This window comes from Vombatus ursinus, unplaced genomic scaffold (assembly GCF_900497805.2).
Source record: "Vombatus ursinus unplaced genomic scaffold, bare-nosed wombat genome assembly UNPS02014219.1, whole genome shotgun sequence".
NCBI classification, from domain to species: domain Eukaryota; kingdom Metazoa; phylum Chordata; class Mammalia; order Diprotodontia; family Vombatidae; genus Vombatus; species Vombatus ursinus.
The window spans coordinates 53,305-78,149 of record NW_020953997.1 but is presented as its reverse complement, the minus strand read 5'-3'; the positions used below and the strand labels follow the sequence as shown (position 1 = coordinate 78,149).

General features: G+C 37.0%; 1 protein-coding gene across 1 annotated transcript in view; it reads left to right on the top strand.

The window, feature by feature from the left end:
* LOC114041935 (BRCA1-A complex subunit Abraxas 1-like) overlaps positions 1-24,605 on the top strand; it is a 29,891-nt gene extending 5,286 nt beyond the window's left edge. The window contains 8 exon segments of the mRNA XM_027860618.1: positions 291-381; positions 10,792-10,828; positions 14,990-15,056; positions 19,087-19,280; positions 19,907-20,026; positions 22,871-22,955; positions 23,440-23,554; positions 23,975-24,605. Coding sequence (XP_027716419.1) covers positions 291-381; positions 10,792-10,828; positions 14,990-15,056; positions 19,087-19,280; positions 19,907-20,026; positions 22,871-22,955; positions 23,440-23,554; positions 23,975-24,381 — 1,116 coding nt within the window. The 3' untranslated portion in view covers positions 24,382-24,605.
* The last annotated feature ends 240 nt before the right edge of the window (positions 24,606-24,845 follow it).

Sequence of the window (24,845 nt, the reverse complement as noted above, 5' to 3'; positions counted from 1 at the left end):
ATGGTTAGGGGGCAAGAAATGGATGATAATCATCAGTAATACCGTCCATATTAATCTTCCTCTTAGGACAATTTTTATAATACTTAGCCATACCATTCATTTTGACATGTTGTATTCTGTTGCTTAACTAATTCGTGCCTTCTCTCCAACTAGGCCAAGTGCAGTGCTTTTTTGTGTCCTCTTTAGTATCTAGCATATTGTAGGTGCTCAGGTTTGGAATGAACTAATGAGTAAAGACATAGTAAATGTTAGTTTATTTCATATATTGCTTCTTTTTTGTACCCCCCCAGGAAGGTTTTCTTCTTGGGGAAATGAGAGAGACGTCAAAGAACAACATTATGGACTCTGAGTTGAGTGATGTTGAAGTTGTTTATACAGTTGGTGAGTCTATACTATGTGTTATCTGTGTGTGCAATCAGTAAAAATGTTTTTTTAAAATATTTTAAAAATAATTAAAAATAAAACTTTTTCATGCAGATTGCAGATAAAACGAATGCACTCCCTATTCCTCATGTAAAAGTATTAGGCAGAGCTTGGCTAAAGTAGGAAAAAACTGAGGACAATCGAACAGAAAGGATTATGATTCAAAAGTCTGAGAGACAGAGTTTCTGGGTAATTAATAATCAATTTATTAGTTATGGTAGCAAATAATGAATAAAGTGAGGTCAGTGGATTCTCTTCTAACGGAAGTCCCTGAATGTTTTAAATACGTTTGGAAAAGGGGGTGTCCTTGAGGGTGAAAATCAACTCTGAATGGTTAACAATTAATGAGAGGTGGGCTTTTTTCTATGAGGGGCTGGGGGAAGTGACTTTGATCATTCTGCCTCCAGCAGTCTGTACAAAAGAATCTATTCTCCACCCGGTCCTACTTGAATTTGAGCAGTAGTAGGGTTACAGTAAGAATTCACCTAGGTAAGATGGTCTGGATGGGGTAAATTTGGGGGCTAGGTCAGAAATGTCCTAGAGAAACTGGGCTTTGAATGAGCAAGCAAAAAGAAGATCTTTGGGCCCCATATGTAAAATTGGTTATTAATATATAATTAAAAAAAATTTTCCCAGTATTTTTAAATTGACTACATTCTGTAGTCAATTTAAATGGAGTTTCTTTGTCTGTTTCTTCCTGCTGGTCTTTCTTAGTAATATATAGTAATGCTGATGATCTCTGTGGATTTATTTTATATTCTGTAACTTTGCTGAAGTTTCAATTAATTTCTTAGTTGATTCCCTCCTGTTCTTTAAGTAAACCTTCATATGGTACGCGAAAAGCAATAATTGTGTTTGCTCTTTGACCGTGCTTATTCTCTCACTTTCATTTCCCTGTCTTACCGCTGCAGCTAGCATTTCTAGCACTGTATCAAATAGTGGACCTCCTTGTTTTACTCCTGGTCTTATAGGAAAGCACTCTAGTTTATCCCCATCATGTGCAATGCTTGCTCTTGGTTTTAGATGGATACTACTTATAATAAGGTAACATCCACTTATTCCCATGTTTCTTGTGTTTTTGACAGGAACGTATGTTTTATCTTGTCAAGAAGCTTTTTCTCTGTATATTGATATAGTCATATGATTGGTTATTATAGTTGTTGTTGTTGTTGTTCTTGTCAATTATATTTCTGATATTGAACCAAGCATCGTAACCTTTGTGATATGTTACTGTGGTCACATTTTACTTAAAAATTTTGCCTCAATATTCTTATGTTTTTACTCTCCCTTGTTAAGATAGGAAGACCATTTTGCATCATAGAAGGAATTTTGTAAGACACCTTCTTTTCCTAATTTTCTCTACAGTTTATGTAATATTGAAATTAATTTTTCTTTAAATGTTTGATGGAACTTGCTTTTATATCCATCTGGTCCTTCAGGGTTTTTTCTTTTTGAGTTCATTTATGTCTTATTTAATTTCTTGTCTAAAAATGAGTAGTTTGGGGGCAGCTAGGTGGCGCAGTGGATAGAGCACCGGCCCTAAAGTCAGGAGGACCTGAGTTCAAATCCGGCCTCAGACCAAACACTTGACACTAGCTGTGTGACCCTGGGCAAGTCACTTAACCCAAATTGCCTGAAACTAAAAAAAAAAAATAAAAATAAAAATGGGTAGTTTAAGTACTCTTTTACTTGTTATAATAATCTGAGCCTTTTATATTGTTGTATGCATATTATTCATCTATTTCATTTCAGTATTAATTTTATTGGTAGATAATTGGGTGAAATGGTTTTCTAATGATTTTTTTCTTTTATTGGTTTATTTAAAATTCTTTTGAATTTTTGACGTCGTAATTTGTTTTTCTTTTAAATCGAATTAACAAATGGTTTATTCCCTTCCCCCCTCCCCCAAATAATACAAAACAAAACTAACAGCTAGATTTGTTTATTACTCCAGTTAGTTTTGTTGTTTGTTTTTCCCCTCTCAGTTTTCTTAATCTCTTATTTTGATTTTCAGGATTTCCATTTTGGTATTTAATTTGCAGTTTTAAATTTGATTGTTTTCTTTTTTTTAATAGTATTTTATTTTTTTTCCTCAATTACATGTCATGATGATTTTTAGCATTCATTTTTTTTTTAGAAAGGAAGCAAAATCTTTAATGAAAACGAATTAAAAACAAACATACATATATATTGTTTCCAAATCTAAGACAAATCAACATAAGATGAAATAAAAATACATACATGGTTACATTCAAAACTTAGAGATATAAAAGTATTTGTTTAGCGAAATATGTGAACACTTTCATAGTTTAGTATAGATTGCATTAATTTTCTAACTCTTACCAGATAATATTTAAATACCCATCTCCTTCAACTATTCCATTCTGAAATTTTTCACATTTTCATGAAAAATATTTAGACCACAATAAAGTGCTTGTCTCATAGCATATAAATTATTCTGAGGAAAAAAAAAGATCAGAGTAATTTTTAAAATTTATGCTACTTCCTATTTTGTCATTACGTCTTTCTTCATTTCATTTTGACGTTTAGTCACACACTATTGGCCTGTAACAAGAAAAGTTTCTTTAAAATAAAATGCCGTCGCCCCTGATTATTGCTTATTTTCATGGTCAGCAGACTAATGTGAAATGTAGTAATATGTGAAATCTGGACACAACATGAAAATATTTAGCCATTGATGATGTAATAATCTCTAGCATATTAGAAGAAGCCTACAAAACTGAGCTGGAAAAACAATGAAAATAACAGTGATACCTATTAATCACAGAATAAAAAGCACAGCAACCCTCTGTGGCAAATTTTACTCATTTAAATACAGTGTAGTCCTCCAATGCTAAAGTGAATGTATATCAGTAGAAACATCAGAAAGTAATGAAAAACGTCTTTTTTATTTCTACCTCAATAGCAGTAGGACCTAAAGTACTCTACATAATTCTTAGCAATTATCTTATCCATATCACAAACTAGGCTGCCTTTTCAAGTACTCAACTTATCTGAACTAAATATAGAGGAGTAGTTTTCTAAAGCAATACATTCTATGCTGCTCACCCCAGTTAGAATGAACCAAAATTTGAAATGAGTATGACGTGTCCAGGAACAGCGTCCATATTCTTCAAAATTGGCAGAACATAGCAAAAGATGTGTAACTTTTGCTTATAGTGGCAAAAAAAGGATGATTTCTGGATGTAAAGATAAAACAATTATGGTTTGTCAGAAGAAATCCTACTATGTATAGGGGCCCCAAACAAACAAAAAGCTAAGGAATATTAGAATTAAAAGTAAAAACACATTGGTAATATTTGGCAAGTGCGGGTGTGATGTTATTTGATATTTGTCTTCTACTTCCATTTCACTAAAAAATAAATACTTGTCTGCATGATTAAGAGTTGCACAAAAGACTTATTAATTAGCCTTTTCTTTTTAAACACTCTACTCCTATCATGGTTTAGGTACAGTTGACAGACTCATAGGAGACAACAGGTAACAAAAGAAAATTTAGAATTCAGTAAAAAATTCTTGCTCTCCTGTCAGGTTTTTTCTCTTTTCCTTTCTAATATTTTCACAAGGGTTATGGATACCCAATGAAGAATTTTCTTAAACTTTTCCAAAGACGAGATAAAATAGAAAACTTGTTATTAAATTATAATTAGAATTGTAAAATTAATACTTTTTTAAATAAAAAAGATATTTAAAAATAGACCTGCAGTTTCTACATATTTTCTGAGAATCTTCTAGCTAATAATATAACCATGATAATTATTTCAAATCCATACAGCCAGAAGCATGGTATTCCTGTTTGAGGTTTTGCTGACGGAAGAAAGCCTTCCCAAATTCATATGTACTGACCATAATGGCACAAGCAGGGGCAAGTTTAATTAACCAGGGAATTAGTCCTGCAGATAATCCAGAAATTCCATGTTAGAAACAATCTACTTCAGAATGCCCCATGTTGATGTGGGTAGGGTGTGTAGATCTACATCTTGAGGAGTTTCATATCTCCAAAGTCTGGTTTGTTTTTGTGTTTTTACAACATCAAATGGTGAAGTCACAATAGATGCAATCAATGTTCCTCTGAAGCGGCCAGGCTTCTTGTACTATGCTTTGTTGCTACCCTCGTCAAAATATAGATGATCCATCAGTCCATTACAATATAAAAAAAGTCTTCTTTTGGGTTAAGGGCTGTTTTGAACTTGGAGACGAATTTTAACAACATCCAAAGGTGTCCATTAGTGATGTAAGAATAGCTCCAGTACATGAGGCAACCATTTGTTGCAAGGTGTCAGTCACTCTGGGAGTCGCTTGTCCTGTCTGTTCGGCATCCATATTGTTAATACCTGGTAAGAAAGACTTACAGCCCTGGCAGTCGGGGTTCACTCACCGCCCCAGGTGGACCTCAGAGGTAGGAAGGGCCCAGGTGGAGAGGAGGCCGCCCTCCACTGCTAACCACATCCAGTCTTCCCGTGGGACTGCAACCCGCAGCTGCAGCGGTCTTGTTAGGGCTGCCTTTAGCATTCATTTTTACAAGATTTAGAGTTCCACATTTTTCTCCCTCCCACCCTTCCCCTTTTCCAAAAATGATAGGCAATTTGGTATAGGTTATACATGTACTATCATGTAAAACATGTTTCCATATTACTCACAATTGTGAAAGAAGAAACTGATCAAAAGGAAAAAAATCACGAAAAAGAATAAAGTAAGTGAAAAAAGTATGCTTCGATCTGCATTCAGAGTCCATCAGTTCTTTATCTGGATGTGGATGGCATTTTCCTTTGTGAGTCCTTTGTACTAGGCTTGGATCTTTGTGTTGCTGAGAGGAGCTGAGTCATTCATAGTTGATCATCACACATTGTTGCTGATACTGTGCACAATGTTTTCCTGGTTCTGCTCATTTCATTTTGCATCAGTCTGTACAAGTCTTTCCAGGATTTTCTGAAATCTGTCTGTTCATCATTTCTTATTGCACAATAGTATTCCATTCCATTCAGTATATCACAACTTGTTGAGCCCCAGTTGATGGGCATCCCCTCAGTTTCCAATATTTTGCCAGCATGAAAAGAGCTGCTATAAATATTTTTGTATATATAGTTCCTTTTCAGCCTTTTTTATGATCTCTTTGGGATACAAATCTAGTAGTGGTATTGCTGGATCAAAGGGTATGAATGCTTTTATAGCCCTTTGGGCATAGTTGCAAATTGCAACCGTGTTTTGCAACTCTACCAGCAGTGCATTAGCGTCCCAGTTATCCCACATCTTCTCCAGCATTTATCATTTTCATTTTTTGTGATAATAGCCAATCTGATAGGTGTGAGGTGGTACCTCCAAGTTGTTTTAATTTGCATTTCTCTAATCAAAAGTGAGTTGGAGCACTTCCTCATATCCCTGTAGATAGCTTTGATTTCTTCATCTGAAAATTACCTGTTCACATCCTTTGACCATTTATCAATTGGGGAATGGCTTGCATTCTTATAAATTTGACTCAATTCTCTATATATTTGAGAAATGAGGCCTTTATCAGAGATACTGCTTGTAAAGATTGTTTCCTCGCTTTCTGCTTTCCTTCTAATCTTGGTTTCATTGGTTTTGTTTCTGCAAAAGCTTTTTAACTTACTAGAATCAAAATTATCTATTTTACATTTCGTAATGCTTTCTATCCCTTGTTTTTCTCCATAGATCTGACAGGTAGACTATTTCTTGCTCTTCTGATTTGCTTATGGTGTCACCTTTTATGTCTAAATCATGTACCCATTTTGACCTTACCTGGGTATATGGTGTGAGATGTTGGTCTGTATACCTAGTTTGTCCCATATTGTTTTCCAGTTTTCCCAGCAGTTTTTGTCAGATAGTGAATTCTTATCCCAGAACCTGGAGTGTTTGTGTTTATCAAACAGTAGATTACTATGGTCATTGACTACTATGTCTTGTGTACTTAACCTATTCCACTGATCCACCACTCTATTTCGTAGCCAGTACCAAGTAGTTTTGATGATGACTGCTTTATAATACAGTTTGAGATCTGGTATTGCTAGGCCACCTTCCTTTGTAATTTTCTTCATTAACTTCCTTGATATCTTGATATTCTTGACCTCTTGTTCTTCCAGATGAATTTTGTTATTTTTTTCTAGCTCTGTAAAATAATTTTTTGGTAGATGGGTTTCTTTTTCAAGCTGCATGCCCTGTTTGTTGTTCTTTTAGTGATAAAAGTGTTGAGATAGAAATTTTCCCCTAAGAAATACTCATCTCCCAAATTTTGGTATATTGACTCATCGTTGTCATTATTTTAATGAAATTATTTGTTGTTTCTGTGATTGTAAGGGGGCAGAATCTGTTCTGCCCTAATTATGCCAGTCATAGTGTAGGATACCTTCTGAGAAAATACTGAGATACTGAAAAAAGAAGGCCCCATGGCAGCTTGGTTATTAATAGGTTTCATTAGGGAGAGTTTACTCACAAGAGGTCAGTCATCCTGGATGGCATCAGGACAAAGTAACATCGTGGATCCCTGTACCAACACTAGGCCAGGTCACCTATTATATGGTTGTTTGTTTTTTGTTCTGCAAGAGGACCAATGACATCAGGAAAGTGATGTCTTGACTTGCATGTAAATTGGATACTGGGCTGTGCAAAGTCACCCATCTCAGTCTCTCCTCTAGAGCCATCTGGGTCCAGTGGCAAGATATAGATCAGGATGACTGTAGATAGTCCCGCATGCAGTGGGAGACCTTGGCCTTTTTGAACTAAGGTCTTTCCCAGGTCTTAGTTTGTCTGAATTTGAATCCCAATGGGTTTTATCAAAGCCTGGTTTTCCAATGCTGTATTTTAAGAGATCATAAATGAAACTACATGGGACAAAAGAGTCAATTGTTCCAATTTTTTTTTTTAATGATCGAATAAATAAATAGAGAAGAGGGGGGAAAAATCCTCTAGCCTGTAAACCCCAAGATATCTTGCAAGGTTTCAGGGATCAAAATTTATATTTCTTTGGGCAGAGCACCAGAGGGAGAGGAGGGAGGGAAGGAAGGAACAAAGGAAGGAAGGAGGGAGGGAGGGAGCAGCGTTGTCCAACTGGAACTTTCCAGTTGGGTCCCCAGTGGGGCAGCTACTACTTCTCACAGACTGTTTGTCCTTCATTCGTGAAGAGGACCAATGACATCAGGAACGTGAAGTCTTGACTTGCATGTGAATGGATTTTTCCCTCCTCCAGAACCCTCTCACATATTACGTAGAAACAGAACAAAGAAAGCATAGTGCCAGGGATGGCCCAGGGTTACATACAAGTGTTCCCATGGGATAGTTGGAGCTTCTTTTGCTGTTTATATTTATTGAAGGTAGTTTACAGTCTTCTGTGGAGTCATAGGTCACATTCCCACTCTGGCTATCCCTGTACAGTGATTTGTTCTTTTATTCACCTATTTTTTAGGGTGAAGTTATTTGGTCTCAAATTAATTTTTAATACTTTCTTCAGCAGCCTTTTATTCAACGTAACTTAAAAGATGTGTTTAATAGTCTGCTTCTCTGCTTTTTTTTTATTATCTGAGACATGGTTAGTTTTTGTAAAATGCCACATGTAGTGAAATATATCTATTCCTTTTTATTCCCATTTAGTAACCATCAAACTTCTATTGTATCCAACTCTTCTAAAATGTGTTCAGGTCCTTAACTTCTTTCCTGTTTATTATTTGGCTGTATTCGTCTAGGTCTGAAAAGGACACATTGACCTCCCACACTATTATAGTTTTGTTGTCTATTTCTCCCTTTAACTCATTTACTTTTCTGTATTTAAATATTATGCCAGTTGGTCTGTATGTTTGATATTGATATTAATTCATTGTCTGTGGTACTTTCCAGCAAAATGTTATTGTTCTGTTCATGTCTTTTAATCAAGCCTGTTTTAAAAGCTGTTGCCTTCTCTGGGATCATGATTGTTACCCTGTCCTGTTTTTTTTTTTGGTTTTTTTTTTTTTTTTAACTTCAACTGAGACATGATAGATTTTGTTCCAGCTCCTTATTTTAATTCTGTGCTAAATAGTTCCTAGCCATCTTACTTTTTCAAGTTTCTTGTAAACTTAAAAAAGTTTCTTGTGTTGCTTATAAACTACATATTGTTGGGTTCTGCTTTCTCATGTGTTTTGTTACCCTCCTCCACATTATGGGTGAGTTCATCCCATTCACAGTTATGTATTTCCATCCTATTCTCTTATATTTTCCCCTTTCTTTGTTTCCTGTTCTCTTCTTATAAAGAAGAGGACTGTGCAAGGAGTGTGCTTTGCCCCAGTGCTATCGGTGCTGCAGTCTGCTTCTGTTTTCCCTGCCCTTCTTCTCTTTCCCTCTCCAAGTACGCAATCACAAATTGCTTTCTTTCCTTTTAAGCCCTTCTTTATGGACCACCCTCTATGGTTAGATTTAAAAAAAAAAGTCTCCCCAAGTCTGTTTTCCGTGTGATTCCCCCTCTTCCTTTCCCCTCCTGTTTCCCTGTGGAGGGAAATTGTGTTTCTGTATTCTTCCCTCCTTTGAGCAGTTCAGATGAAAGTGAGGTTCACATGTCACCTGTTCCCTCCACCCATTTCTCCTTGTTTGTATAGTCTTCTGACTGTGCATCCTGATGTGTGTCATCCTTTCCCTCACCCTTTCTCTCCCATTCTACCCTCTCACCCCTACCCCCATCGTTTTCCTTTTCCCTTTCTTTTCCTCTTTTTTCCTCTAGATCATATCAAAACTTCTACCAGGCCCTCTTTTTTGTTTGGCATTTTCTAGACCTCTGGTGATATTAGTGTTCTGAGGGGAAACTTATATCATCTCCCTCTATTTGAATATAACCACGTCATCCTTGTTTAATACCTTATTATTGCTCTCTTATATTTATCTTTTTCTGTTTCTCTTGATTCTTCTGTTTGTATTTCAAAATTCTACTCAGCTCATCTTTTCTTCTTGAAAGCTTGGCAGTGCTCTATTTCATTAAAAGTCTGTTCTCCTCTCCCCCCTCCCCCCCAGGTTGTATTATACTCAGTACAATGCCTGGGGATTTAATCTAATGATTTTTAAATTATTTTATTATGACAAAACATAGTTTTCCTAGTGTCCAGGAAGAGCCCACTTTCCCTGCTCCTTAGTTGGAGTTTGTAAATTGTGGTGACAGCTGCTTCCTTCACGTGCACAGCATTGTAGCAAGGGCGGACATCAGCTTGACTAGCTGTAACAGCCATTGCATCAGTGGCAGTGCACAATGTGTTTGCAGTTAGACTTTCCTGAGGAACATAGGTAGAGGCCACTGGGAGAACATGAGGGTATGGATTGTTGTGGCTTATCTTCATACTTCTGCTAATTTTTGTACTTCTCCTAAAAGTGAATGGCACATCTTAGTCTCTTATTAAATGTTTAGTGAATAAGAATAATCATCATTTACATAGCACTTAAGGATTTACAAAACCCTTCTCAAAAATCCTGTGAGGTATGTAGTACAAATATCATCCTCATTTTTTTTTTTCTTTGAAGAGGAAGCCAAGTCATGGTCAGACAGCTATTAAGTGACAGATTTGGGATTAAACCCAGATTTTCTGATTCTAAGTGCAGCACTTCTCCTGTTGTATAACTTCTCATAAATGTATGCCCAAGGAGATGGTCACACATATAACTGTCTCTTCTCTACCCCCACCCCCTTTCCTTAGACCTGATTTGGCTTTTGGCATGGAAATAAGGTAGACATCTTTTTAGACATCTCTTGGGTTTTTTTCTACCCAAATAGAACACTCTGCTTTAGTGGAAAGAGTTAGTGCATCTTTTATGGGGTCTAGACCAGTGATTTGGTAAGTTCAGGGGTACTTTTCCCATGAGATAATTCCCTCTACCCATTTGAGTCAGTGATGATACTGCAACTTAGAGTTTTAGAGTGTGTCTGGAGCACCGAGAGGTTCAGTGAGTTGCCAAGAGTCATGTAGGCAGAATGTGTCTTGAGTTGGGACCTGAACCTAAGTTTTATGGACCCTGAGAGCAATCCTGTGTACTATACCGAGGCATCAATACGTCTAAATTTATGTAATATATTTCTTAGAATTTATTAGTTCTTTATAATTATAAAAATAGTTCCTAAGCATCAACATATTCATGGCATTTAATATCTATTAAACAACCACAGAATACAGGTAGGGGTGTGTGTGTGTGTGTGTGTGTGTGTGTGTAATATATAAAATCCTTCCCTCATAACCACAAATATGAAATTAGAGTAAAAACATCTTGAATTCGTGAAAATATAGCAGGCTAAGATTGTGCGTTTGGGAAGGTATTTGTAATCATTAATGTAGTGTTAAGAATTTTAATTCAATTAATATAAAAATACTCATCTTTTCCTTTCAGATATACAAAAGTACATTCCATGCTCTCAGCTTTTCAGGTGAGTATTACCACATGTGAGGAATTCTGACCAGTATTTTGTGATTGTGTTATGTCAAGCAAGCATGTAACCATTTGTTAAGCACCTACTATGTGCCAAGCATTGTACTACGCACTGGGGATATAAAGATTTTTAAAATGACAGCCCCTGCCCTCAAGAAGCTTACCAGCCATCTTATAATGAAAAAGTTTTTTTTTCCTAATTATCTGAAATGTTACTCATTTACTCATTCAACCTGAATACTCACATTCACAATGATACTTAGTTGCTACATTTTTCCAGACCTTCAGATTCATCTCTTGAGTCACACCAGCCACCTGCTCATTTGCCCAGTTTGTTTTACTAATCCAACTACTTTTCTTCTCTCTCTACTAACTAGTTCTATTCCTCACCCGCTATCCTTTCGTTGATGGTTGCTCACCTTTTACCTCTTATATTTTCTAAACCGCTATAGTTTTGATCTTTCTACCACCACCCACACAGTGTCTAATGTGACTGAAGCTGATTTCCATTAACCACATGGAAAACCAACTTCATTGCTTTATAGTTAGAACCTTTGTATGCTGCACCTTCCCGTAGTGAATCATTTGCTCACCTTACATGAGAATAACTTTCATAGTAATTAGAATACATTTGTTGAGAAAATTTGAATCTATATGGACCTGTCATTAAGTGTAAGTCTGCTAATATATCTTGATTTAATATTTATTGATTAGTTAACAAAAAAACAAAAACAGAAACAACAGCTAGACAGCTCTGAGGATCAAGTAGAGGAAGAATGGAGAATATGATCACTTTTATGGTGATACCAAGTCCCTGATGTAGGTAATTCTGGTAGAAAGGATGAAGAGCAATCTTAGGATGGTATGGTAGGAAAGGAGATTTTAAGAGATTCTTGGAAGAAGCCTCTACGTTACAACCGTAAGGTCTATAACAGTACTCATAGAGGAGCTCATAGGGCTATTGGGGAGGGAGTTGAGGAAAGTGAAAAAAAAAAGTGACTGTTTTGATGTCACTTTTGGGGATGTTTTGGTGGTTTCCAGATGGTTGTTGAATCATTTACTCAGAATCATACAGTCTTAGAGTTGGAAAGAGGCTGAAAGATCATCTAGTTCAACTCCCTCATTTTACACATAAAGAAATTGAGGCCGAGAGTGACCCTCCAAAGATTACACAGTTGAGAAAACCAAGACTAGAATGAAACTTACTTTTCAGCGAACTTTCCAGTGTGGTATACACCAGTTGCTTCAATGAATTTCTGTATTTCTTCCATCTACTTATATGTTCACTCCCCCATTGGATTGTGACTTCCTTGAGGGCAGAGACTTTTTTCTCTTTCTTTGTATCCTCAGGTTTAGTCAGTGCCTGCTGACTGTGTATTGACTGACTGATAATCTAGTCCTTTTGTTTCTTTTGGGACTTAGGATTGCATTGGTGTGGAAAATCCGTAAGTGCCTTGGCCACAGTAACATAGCTAGTCAGTGTCCAAGGAAGAATATGAATCCAGGTCTTACTGACTCCGTGTCCAGTACTCTGATCTGCTATGCCTGCTGCTGTACTAGTTTTTACCAAGTGCTGAGCTTGGTGTATAGCATTGGTGTATAGCTGAGTGGATAGCATTTTCAAAAGCCCTATCTAGTTTATCCATCAGGAATGGAGAGGTATTAGAAAAATAATATGTAATGCTTTGTATTTACGAAGTTGCCATATCAAGGCATAGATTTGTGGGATTGGAGATAGAAATTAGGGACTATAAATGATCCTTTTAGCATTCCTTTTGGGCAGAGGGAGAGCAGCCATTCTCAATTTCAGATCTTTTTTTTTTTTTTAAATGTAAAAGCACAGGGAGGAGAGATAAGAGCAAATAAGCTCAATAAGGAGTTTCTCTTTACAACTGTTTATTACAAACAGAAGTAAAATCTGTTCAAATTCATCCACACAAACATATATGTAGAGTTATTACCCATCTCCCACCTCTATACCTTTGTAGCCTGTCTTGCAGTCTTGGGATGCTTTCCCTCCTCATCTTGTAATCCTTAAATTTTGGCTCAAATGCCAGTTTCCTACCTGAGACCTTAACCGTTTACCCTGATTGTTAGGGGTGTCACCTTCCCACAACCCACAACCACGTTGCTTTGTGTATATTTTGCATTTATTTGTTTATGGACTTATTATCTTTCCCAGTGGAGTGTAAGCTTTTGTTGTTATTTTTACTTGGTATCCCCAGTTGCTGGTACATAGTAGGCCCTTAATGCTTGCTTAACTGAGTGAGTTTTTGCACCAGTATGAGAAATGGATGTGTTGTAGCATTGTCTACAACTTCGGTTGTAGTTGCATGACACTCATTTCTGACTTCCAATGTTTGTGGAGCACTTTGTGTTTCTCTGCCCCATCACATTCTACCTCAAGATCTTTCCAAATACTTTTGTCTACAACACAGTATTTTTTGCTGTGGGTAACTGAGACACAATGAACAGTTAAGTTGGCACAACTCAAGGAGAGTTTGGAGACCTTAAGTATGTGAAGTTACCCTTCAGTAAGTTCAGCTGTTTTTGTTTTTCTGTATAGTTTCACAGTCTGATATGTTGAGGGTAATGTGTACCTCTAATAGGCAAGTTTTGTTTGTATTGCAAATACTATATTGTATATGCTGGGTAAATAAAATTTATAATAAAATTACTTATAAATTTTCTTTTATCTCTAGTAATATGACATCCAAAAGGATATCAGTCAGTCAGTAAGCCTTTATTAAGGCCAGGGCACTGTGCTAAGTGCTGGGGATACAAAGAGAGGCAAAAGACATTCTCTGCTCTCAAGGAACTCAAAGTCTAATGGGTGAGACAACATGGAAATACCTATTTACAGACAAGATATAGGCTCAATACATTGGAAGTAATCAACAGAGGGAAGGCACTAGCTTCCTGTAGAAGGGGGGCTCTAGCTAGGACTTGAAAGAAGCCAAGAGGCAGAGATGAGGAGAAAGAACATTCCAGGCATGAGGGGACAGCCAGCGAATGTGCCTGGAGTTGGAAGATGGGGTGTTTTGTTCAAAGAATGGCAAGGAGACCAGTGCCATTAGATTAAGGAATTGGAGAGAGGGGCGGTATGTGGAGATGCTGCATAAGGTAAAAGAAGACTGGAAAGGTAGGCTTGGGGTCAGGTTATGAAAGGCTTTGAACACCAAACTGATGATTTTATAGTTGATCCTGGAAGTCATGGGGGAGTACTGAATAGAGGGGCTAAGGTGGTTAGACCTGAGTTTAAGGATCTGTGTTTGTTTGAATGGATTTGTCAGACATTCCACTATAAATGATTACTTTGGTTTATGTAATCCTATAAATTATTCTAGCAAAGCCTAGGATTAGCATTTTTTCTATGTTGTAGAAAGGAAGAGCTAAAGGTGAGCTTTTTTCATCTTTAGTTCCGTCATCATTAGCAGTTACTCTTTAACGTTTCATCAGTAGCAATTCAAATGTTCTACCTAGCCAACAACAAAAAAAAAAAATTAAGGCCTCAAACACCAAGTAAGAGCAGAATCATGCAAACCATCCACATGGTAACAGCAAAATAAGTGTAAAGAACAAAGAAAATGAAACTGATCATTAATTATAATGGCCAATCTTGGCTCTGAAGAAATGAGAAAATACCGCCCCCCCACCATAGTGGTGGTCTATGGTTATAGAATGCTACATGTGCTTTCAGATTCAGGTGATGTATTAGTGTGGTTGAATTGGCATCTTTTCCCTCTGTTTATATTGAGTTGCCAGGGATGATTTGCTGGAGGTCACAGGGGGAGTATAAGGAATGTGATGTAAAAACAAAGTATAAATAATCATTTTAAAAATAAAGCAATTTGTTAACATGTGCTTTTAAAGAAAAGAATAACAATTAGTAGAATTATGTAACTTTATTTGAAAACTTTTGGAAGATGTCTTTGTATATATTCTAGGGCTCATTTGTCACGTAGACGCAATGAGTTGTGGTAGGGTCCAGTAGGATGTCAAAGCAGATGGTATTGCCTCTTGACTTTTGCCCAATAGCCGACTTGTTGCTTTGCATTGAGGTACTTTGGTTAGGACCAGTTACAATATGATACTGGCATTGAAGGAGTTATTTATTAAGGAATCTTACTGAAATATGTTTTCACTTGCCTCTTTTTAGCTTTTATAACTCATTAGGTAAAGTAAATGAGCAGGCACTGAAGAAGATCATCCTGGGCTGCGAAAAGGTATTGGGATTTACTCCACCTCTGTGACTTACTCCTTTAATTCTCTGCTTTTTTGGCTTCTGACAACACTAATAGTGACATTAACTTTGCACACATGGCTTCAATATTATATGTAAAAATATCTTCATATTATCCTCCGAAGTAAGAAAGAAGAGCTGAAAGGCAGCATAGGCAGTATAGGGCCATAGGCAAGACCTTGAGCTTCTCTAAGCCTGTTCCCTCATCTGTCTGTCAAATGGAGATAAAATGCTGTTCCTTACAGGGTTTTTGTGAGAAAAGACCTCTAACTTGCTATATAAATCTGAATGACAGGCCCTTTACCACAGAACTTAAGAGTTAGGCTAGAACTCAAAGGATATTCCAGACCTGAAGGATTCCCCTTTAGTGGAAAGAGCACTGGCTCCAGAGCCAGAAATCTTGGTTCAAACCCTCCCTCTTAACTCTGTGTCCTTGGGCAAGTCACTTTGCCTCCCTGGGCCTCAGTTTCCTCATCTGCAAAAGGAAGGGATTGGATTAGATGGCCTCTGAAAGAGAGTCTTTAAGTACTTAGCAAGATTTTGCTTTGTGCTGACAATGCAACCAAGATTAGAAGGGAAGCAGAAAGCTGGGAAACACTTTTTATAGCCAGTATCTCTGATGAAGGCCTCATTTCTAAAATATATAGAGAACTGAGTCAGATTTATAAGAATACAAGTCATTTCCCAGTTGATAAACGGTCAAAGGATATGAACAAGAAGTTTTCAGATGAAGAAATTAAAGCTATCTATAGTCATATAAAAAATGCTCTAACTCACTATTGATTAGAGAAATGCAAATTAAAACAATTCTGAGTACCATATCACACCTATCAGATTAGCTAATATGACAAAACAGGAAAATGATAAATGTTGAAGAAGGTGTGGGAAAATTGGAACACTAATGCATTGTTGGTGGACTGATCCAACCATTCTGGAGAGCAATGTGGAACTATGCCCAAAGGGCTACAAAAATGTGCATACCCTTTGACCCAGCAATACCACTTCTAGGTCTGTGTACCAAAGAGATCATAAAAAAGAGAAAAAGGACCCCCATGTACAAAAATATTTATAGCAGCTCTTTTTGTGATCGCAAAGAATTGGAAATTGAGGGGATGCCCATCAATTGGGGAATGGCTGAACAAGTTGTGGTGTAGAAATGTGATAGAATACTATCATGCTATAAGGAATAATGATCAGGTGGATTTCAGAAAAGCCTAGAAAGACTTGCATGAACTGATGCTGAGTGAAATGAGGAGAACCAGGAGCACACTGTACACAGTAACAGCAACATTGTGCCATGACTAACTTTGATAGACTTAGTGCTTCTCAGCAATACAGTGATCTAAGAAAATTCCAAAAGACTTGTGATGGAAAATGCCACACCCAGAGAAAGAGCTATGGAGTCTGAATGCAGACTGAAGCATACTATTTTCTCTTTTTTTTCTTTCTCTTGGTTTTCCCCTTCTGCTCTGATTTTTCTTTCACGACATGACTAAAGCGGAAATATGTTTCATATGATTGTACACGTATAGCCTCTATCAGATTGCATGCCGTCTTGGGGCGGCGGGGGTGGTGGGGTGGGCGGGGAATTTAGAACTCAAAATCTTATAAAAGTGAATGTTGAATACTCTAAATAAATAAAGTAGGGAAAAAAGGAAAAAAAAATATAAAGAGGTATTTTTAAATACCAAACAGAAAAAAAAATAAAAAGATTTTGCTTTGTCAACCTGGTCAGAGGTTTGGTCTATAAAGAAACAAACAGAATTAGGTTGTATACATGCTGTTTTATGTGTTTTAACTTTCTTTTACCAAACCATTGTTCTAGTCACAATTTGTTCATCCAGAACACAAACAACATTGTCATAACTCTACCTAGGAAGTGGGTCAGGGAATTTCTTGTAGCTCATCCAGGGTTTGGCTTTTTTAGATCAGTTGTTTGCTTAATTTTAACAAAGTGACTGTTTTTTTTTTCTTTAAATAGGTCATTAAGGCATCAGTAGGCACAAAGCAACACAGAGGTATATGTGAGAATCTAAATGCAATGAGGTCCTGCCTTTTGAGGAGTTAATAGGCATCTAATGAGCTTTGGGCTGAAGACATTTAGCAGTTTGATACCTTTTGAAAACAGCCTCACAATCCAGGAAGCTTTATCTGTGGAGAAAACTTCTATTTCACAACCAGTATCAGACTGGTTGACCATTTCTTAGCTATGCTCTAGCGCTTCTGTTTACCATTCTCTTGTATCTGAAGGGGACTTTTGTGTCCTCAGAACAAGCCTCCTTCCCCTGCTGATTCAAGATGTCTGTGTCAGCCAAAATTGTAGTCTCCATATGTGTCAACCATAAACATGGAAATGACATAAAACGGGAATGACATAATAGGCAAGGGTACATCGAGCAATAAGATGAGAGTTGCCATAGTGTCAGTGGAAATTATAGTTCCAAGAGGATGCCCAGGATGTCTGGGTTTCTTCTGCCATAAACACAGATGTCAAAGCATAAGTGTCATACAACACTCCTAAACAATAAGAAAAGAGGGGTGCCATTATTCAAGATAATGTCTAAACAAGGGAGAGTCATAAAAATAATAAGATAAAGGAAATGTCCGGTGGCAGCTGGTCCTCATCAGAAGAATGTCCCCAGTCAGCTAAATCCAGAAGGAGGGCTTTGGGTTCACTCAGAGAGTGTGTCTGTTATGCCAACCAGGGTGCTTCTTCTAATTGGTTAGCCCAGGTTTTGGCCTTCTTTTGGGGGGTACTCAAACAATCCTCAGCTTAAATACCTCAAGTGAGGGAAACCTCACTAAACCTTATTTAACCCCAACCTCCCAAGGAAACCCATTCCACTTTTGGGTAGTTCTCAGTTCTTTCAGCTAATCCTTATATGGCATGAACTCAAGACCCTTTATCATCTTGATTTTCCTACTCTAGGCACCAGTCAGCTTATCAAAGACCTTTCCTAAAGTGTGGTCCCAGAACTGAACAGAATGTGATCTTTTTGGTCTGATCAGGGTAGAGCCTCTCACCTTTCTGCTTCAATAATTCTGTTTGAATAAACATTTTTGGTTAATTGTGGGGTATTTTTTAAGTCATGGAGAATTTTATACCTTTCAGTTGCATTGATCCCGTCTTCTAAAAATGATCTTGTTATAAATTAAAGGTTTGTTACAAATGAAAAGACCAAGAGAGAGTTTCTGGGTAATTAGTAAGCAATTTATTAATTAGGCTAGCAAATAATGAATAAATTGATGGTCAGTGGTCTCTCTTAGTAAGGAAAGACAAAACCATGGAGATTACTGAATGCTTAAATATCTTTGGAAAAAGAGGTGCCCCTGACAGCTGAAAATCAACCCTGATTGGTGAGCAATTACTGGGGGGAAGGGGGGTTGACATTTTAATAAGGAGGTAGGCTTCAGCTCCTCCTGCTCAGAACTTGATTTGACCAGCTGACTTGGAGAAAGGAATCTTTCTCTACCCTGATCCCTCTTGTGAAACAATGGGAGGTTTCAGGGGCCTGAGCCTAATGCTTTAGGGCTAGAATTCACCTAGATTAGATTCTATTTACACTTGAATCAGAAGGAGGATTAGGCCAGTCTCTTCATCAGCCCTGCTCTCCAGAGACTGACTGACCTACCTATAAGCACTGGTCCCTGAAGGAGGAAATAGAAAGGCAAAAAAAACCTCAATCCTAATTTGGTTATTAATATAATAGAAAAACAATCAAATCTCTCAGGTTCTGGTCTCAGGACAAAAATAGGAAAGTTCTCTTGAGTAGGATTTTTTCTCTCGAAATTTTTTTGGTAAAAACTGAGGAATGCATAAGAGTATTTTAAGTACAAACAGATATTTACACTTTTGGAATGTACAAAATGCATGTATGTAAATCCTTAAGCTTGGCAACAGTTCTTCTAAATGTTGATCATTATTTTTGAATATTTTGTTATTTATTTTTGTCTCATTGTGGTAGTACAGTTTTAGATAATAGAGACATTTAAGTTTGGTTTTCCCCCCCAAGAATGTGATTGGATGGTACAAATTCAGACGTAATTCACATCAACTGATGACATTTCGAGAGAGGAATCTTCACAAAAATTTACAACGTCATCTTTCAAATCAGGGACTTGTTTTTCTGTTACTAACATCACACATAACCACAAAAAACTGCTCCACTCATAGCCTGGATCATGCATTACATAGACTTCAGGATGGGTAAGTGTTGGCACATATTTGTATTAACTAGTAAACTTCAGGATGTGATTTTTCAATAGTTCTTAAATATTGTATACAAATGTTTAAGTTGATGTAATAACTTTTTACGCATGGGTGTATGTGAGATGGTCCTTTCCTTTTTATATCTGGATTTTCCTGAACACAGGGATCATAGCGATCCCTGGTTACCAGTAGGAGGAAAATCATAAATTTTTCCTTCCCTTAGTGATACTAATAAGGGTAATACTAACTCATGTTTTATAGATGCCTTTTCCACACAGCATCAAAGGCTGTTATCAGAAATGCATTGACTTGATAGACTGTTTTTAAACAAATGAATAATAGCTTAAGCCAAAATATTACTTATGCCTAATGATAGTTGTGTTCCATTTTAAGTGAACTAATGGTTGTAAAATCAACAAAAATTTTTTTTTTTAAATATTTAAAATGATTGACAGTGTTATAGATAAAAGTAATTGCTTATAATTGGATCAGTTTTAGCTGAACAATTATTTTGGACAAGTAATAAAAGATGCTTGTCTACAATGAATGAAAAATGAAGATAATAGAATGCCACTGCTAATTTTTAACCTTGCTTTAAATTCGTATTAAAAAATATTTTTTAGACTTTTCCATCAAGTGCCTTTAGTGGTGACCAACTTAGGTACATTAGAGCAGCAGGGATATAAGACTGTGTCAGATTCCTGTAGATCCGCTGCCTTTGGCCGAACAATCCACACATATGGGTAAGATGGCTCCTTAACCACTAACTCCTCACCTTACCTATTTCAAATATGTTGTTTTTCAGTCGTTTTTTCTGTTGTGTCTACCTCTTTGTGACCCCTTTTGCGGTTTTCTGGGCCAAGGTACTGGAGTGGTTTGCCATTTCCTTCTCCAGCTGATTTTACAGATGAGGAAACTGAGGCAGACAGGGGTGGTGACTTGACTTCACACAGCTAGTGAGTGTCAGAGGCCAGTTTGGAACTCAGGAAGACGAGTTTTCTGGACTTCAGGCCCAGCACTCTATCCACTTCACCACCTAGGTGCCCTAAATTTCAAATGTACTGATTTTCTAAAAAAGGATTTTTTTGTATCATTAAATCTAAAAAGGATCTAAACTTAAACTAACATAAAGCTAAAGCCACTGTGGATATAGCTATCTACAAATGTATGCTCTCTCACTTTAATCAAGTCTTCAGGGCTTCCTTTTCTTCTTCTGTAATTGCCTATCTTATCAGTTGATCATTAAGCACAATTAAGGAGAAGGTGTAGGTTTTACTGAGTCAGCGATTGTGCAGTATTATCTGTGCCATTCTCATGCAGTAGTTTCTCTACCACTGCATGGGGCACTGTGTTTTATAAATCTCAATTTCCATTTTTCAGTGTATTTAATGGAATTACACAAAATCTATTATTTTTGACACAATTGTGAGAGGCTAGAACAGTGTTTTTGTAGAAGAGAATCACTGGATGAATGACATGACTTTTGGACATCATTTATAGTTCTTTTATGACTTGATGACGATGATGATGATGGTGGTGTTTCCCTTAGTTGATAGCACTCAATCCATTCCTCTCCTCCCCCTTCTTCTTGACCTCTTCTAATTTTTACGTGTGTACTTACTTCTTTATATTTTGTATCCCTTAGGAAAGTCTGTCTTTGTAGGAGAGTGCCTAGGACTGTGCTTTGCACATATTAGGCACTTCCAAATGCCTGTTAGATTGGGATTATACATTCTTCTAATTTCTTTTAAATGCAGTGAAGTTTAGATCTGCAACTATTTTTTTTTTGTTTTGTTTTGTTTTAGGCAATTGGGGTTGAGTGACTTGCCCAGGGTCACATAGCTAGTGAGTGTCAAGTGTTTGGTCTGAGGCCGGATTTGAACTCAGGTCCTCCTGACTTCAGGGCCGGTGCTCTATCCACTGCACCACCTAGCTGTCCCGATCTGCAACTATTTTTGGTAACCAGATACTTCTTTAAAAAATATATCAAGAAAAAAGGCCAATATCAATAAGTATTTCTTGGGCAGAAATTATTTTGTCCTAATCCTAGAAGGAGGGAGTTTAAATGGTGCTGAAAGGTGATGCTCATGAAGTCTATCCCTGCTTACCAGCTATTTTGGTGGTTCTAATCTTCCTTACTCTGGTATAAATTATTATGTTCGTAATCACTGGCATGTAAACCTCTTGAGGAGAACGAGAGATGTGCTACCTAAACCAGAATAGAGCTGTAAAAACAAAAGATTAGAATAGCTATCTTTGTGTCACCGAGAGAAATTGTTACACCCTTTTGTGTTCTACATCATGGGCTTCTAACACATCCACAACATGTGTGTGTCATGTGGGCATGAGCTATTTCTCATCCTCCCGCTCATACTTCCCTCTTAATAGCAAGTTGTTCCAAATATCTTGTCAGCAGGCCCTTGCTGCTACTTTAAAACAAACTTGAGTCTGTAACCTATTGCTCTTGGAGGGGAGAGGGGGAGAATTTTATTTTGTTGTTTTTTTTTTTTTATTTTCAGTGCTAAACCATAAATCAGTGGTATATTTTATGATCTTACCATGATATTGAAAGGATAGTCCCAGAAGTGAGATGGGACTTCAAATCAAATGAATGTAACACACACACACACACACACACACACACACAGAGTTCCACTTAATCCCATCCTCCTTAATCCCACCTAACTGTTCCTACCTCCATTCCTCTAAGACCTTGTCCCTTCATTCTTCACCCCTAGTTTTTAAAAGTTCAGACTTTCTGTTATCTCAGCTTCTGCTTATAAACGTGCAGATTTACCTCATCCAAAAAAAATAAATCTACTTTTGATCCTATAGCAGACACTCCTCTCCTTGTCCTTACCTTTCCTACCTTCCTCTTTAAAAAAAAAAAAAAAAGAGTAGCACTGTACTTCCTCACCCTGGTCAACCGAACCAGAATAGGCCAGAGACAGGAAAGTCAGGACACAAACAGCAGTTTAATTAATTTCAGAGTGAGGAAGCCCTCCCTCCTAAGAAGATGGGCTTAAAGCTGCTGATGCTGGGGCCACTTACGTGCATGAAAGGTATTGACTCATAACACAGTCTTCTTGGGTCTTGACACAGTTCTCATGGTTGGCCTTTCTTGGGACAGTACAGGCATTCTTGGGTCCCGTGGGAACAGTCATTGTCTCAAGTGTTGGGGGGTTGTGATTATTCTGTGGGGTACAAAATGGGAGACTAGAGTTCTGTGAAGGGGACAGCAGTACAAGACAAGGAACAGGCATTGTGAATGTGTGATAGATGGCCCTGGGAAATAAGGGGAGCTGAACCCCCAGTGAACACCTGGTGCTGATCTGAGCAATACACTTTGCCACAGGGTGATATCATAGGGAGCACAAAGGATATTGTTATGCCAAGCTCAGGGCACGGCCTGCTTGCTGGGTCTTAACTCTGAGAGACAGAGTATCTCCAAAATATTTTGATACCACCTACTCATAGAATCCGTGTTCAAGGGCATCACCTAGTCAAATCTTCATTTTACAGATGAACTATAAGCATCAGTTTTGAAATATACATGGACAAGGAAACATTTTCTCTCTCACCAATAGGTCAGAATTTTTTAACGAAGATGGGACTTTAAAAGAGGTACAGAAAATAAGTGAACTTCATGTCACTATGCAGGAAGAATTAAAGGTAATTATATCAGACCTTTAAAGATTGTTTCTAGATTTAGAAATCATGCTAGTTCTGCATGTTTAGGATTTCTTCTCAGTAAATATATAGATTTTGCCTAGAGGGATCATATATCAAAAAATATACTGTACCAAAAAAAATTTAATAATTTATTATTCTACACATCCGTTGAAGTTTTTTTAATTCAGAAAGTTAATTTTAATAAATTTCTCAACCTATAAGCTTATAAACCTATAAATTTGAATTATTTTTGGTTACATTAAGCTTCCCCACCCCCACCCTAATTAGCCACATTGTTGTTAAGTAAAGAAGAAAATTGCCCTTGCAGAAATGTAGTAGTTAATGTGTGAAGTGGTTAGGAAGTGGTTAAATCTGTGACTGTTGCCCTATTCTTTCCAATAGAATTCCTTTTACTTAGTATAGGTTACTAATGTATTATGAATTGGAATGTTGTCTGTATAATTAAACTAATTTTCTTTTGTAGAAAATATACACTCAAGTATTGGACGGTGAGCAATTAGTCGAAAACCTCAAAAAGGATATAAAGAGACTAAAAGAGGAACTTGCAACAAGAAAGACACCAAAGACTGTAGTATCAGGTAAAAAAGAAAAGTTAATAACCATATTTTTTCCCTGTATAGCCTTTACCTAGCACTTTCAAATTGACAAACCTGTTGCTTCACAAGCAGCCCCTGCACTCCCAATTTTGCAAAGAAAACAGAGGCTCAGAAAGCGATGGCTTGAGTGCTTGTAATAACCAGTTATTAAACCAGTACACAGCGAGCCATGTCAAACTTTTAAATAACCTCTGTTTAACAAGATTGGATGTAGTCAGCAGTCTCTGGTCAGTAGCACATAAGAAGACATTTTGATAAGTGAAAGGAGTCTTTCTTCATTAAAATTTTGCAATTGGACTCTTAGATCAAATAAGCTGTGAAAGGCCCTATACCCTCACCTTCCATGTCAATCTGAACTTTTACATAATGCTGAATAATAACAAATTGTGTTATTTCATTTAGCAGGAAGAAGCGGTGACCCAGAAACACAAGAGGATGTTTTGCCCTGTTAGGCTTTACATACATTTTTCCCAAATCAAGAATTGCTTCATTCATCTACTGTTTGTTTGAAAGGCAGGCAGATTGCTAGGAAGTGCTGTAACACTGAACATAAGCTCAATGTAGTGAGTGAATTAACTCTGATGCAGGAAGATGATGGAACAAGATGCCAAGTTAAGCATAAATCTCTTGACTTTGAGAACCAAAGACCATTCAAGAAAGCAGGAGTGTTACAGCTTCAGAATCAGTCCCTTAAAAGAGATGATGAAAACAGTGATAGGGAAAAAGTACTGACAGGCAGTACAGAAACAGACGAAGATGCTGAGAAAGCGAAGGACAGCATTGAACATCCAGAGTCACCAACTTTCTGAACCTTTTGTATCATTTTTCTTATTGTCCGGACTGACCAAAAGGGAACAGAGGGGGAGAAAAAAGTTTGTTGTGTTGGATAGTTGGATAAGTTCTGATAATTTTCTTAAAGTATTGCTTCATAGAAATTATTTTGGAAAACTATTGCTGCGTTAGCAATGTGGCAGTATTTTTATTTTTATTACAGTGTTCTAAGAGTATGGCAAAAATTACTAGTTATCGTCAAGGTGGTTTTTTTGTTTGTTGTTTTCAATAAACGTTTTCACTGAAACCTATTAATCCACTTTGTAGATGAAATAATTCTGTAAAAAAAAAAAATCCTAAAACTTGAAGCTTTCTTTTTTACTTTGGTCTAGGAAATACAGGCCACACTAAAAAGTTAAATTTCAGAATTCAACTACCAAGTTTTCACAGCATCCATTTTCTCCTGCCTAATCAGCTATAAGATCAGTGTTCCAGAACGAAT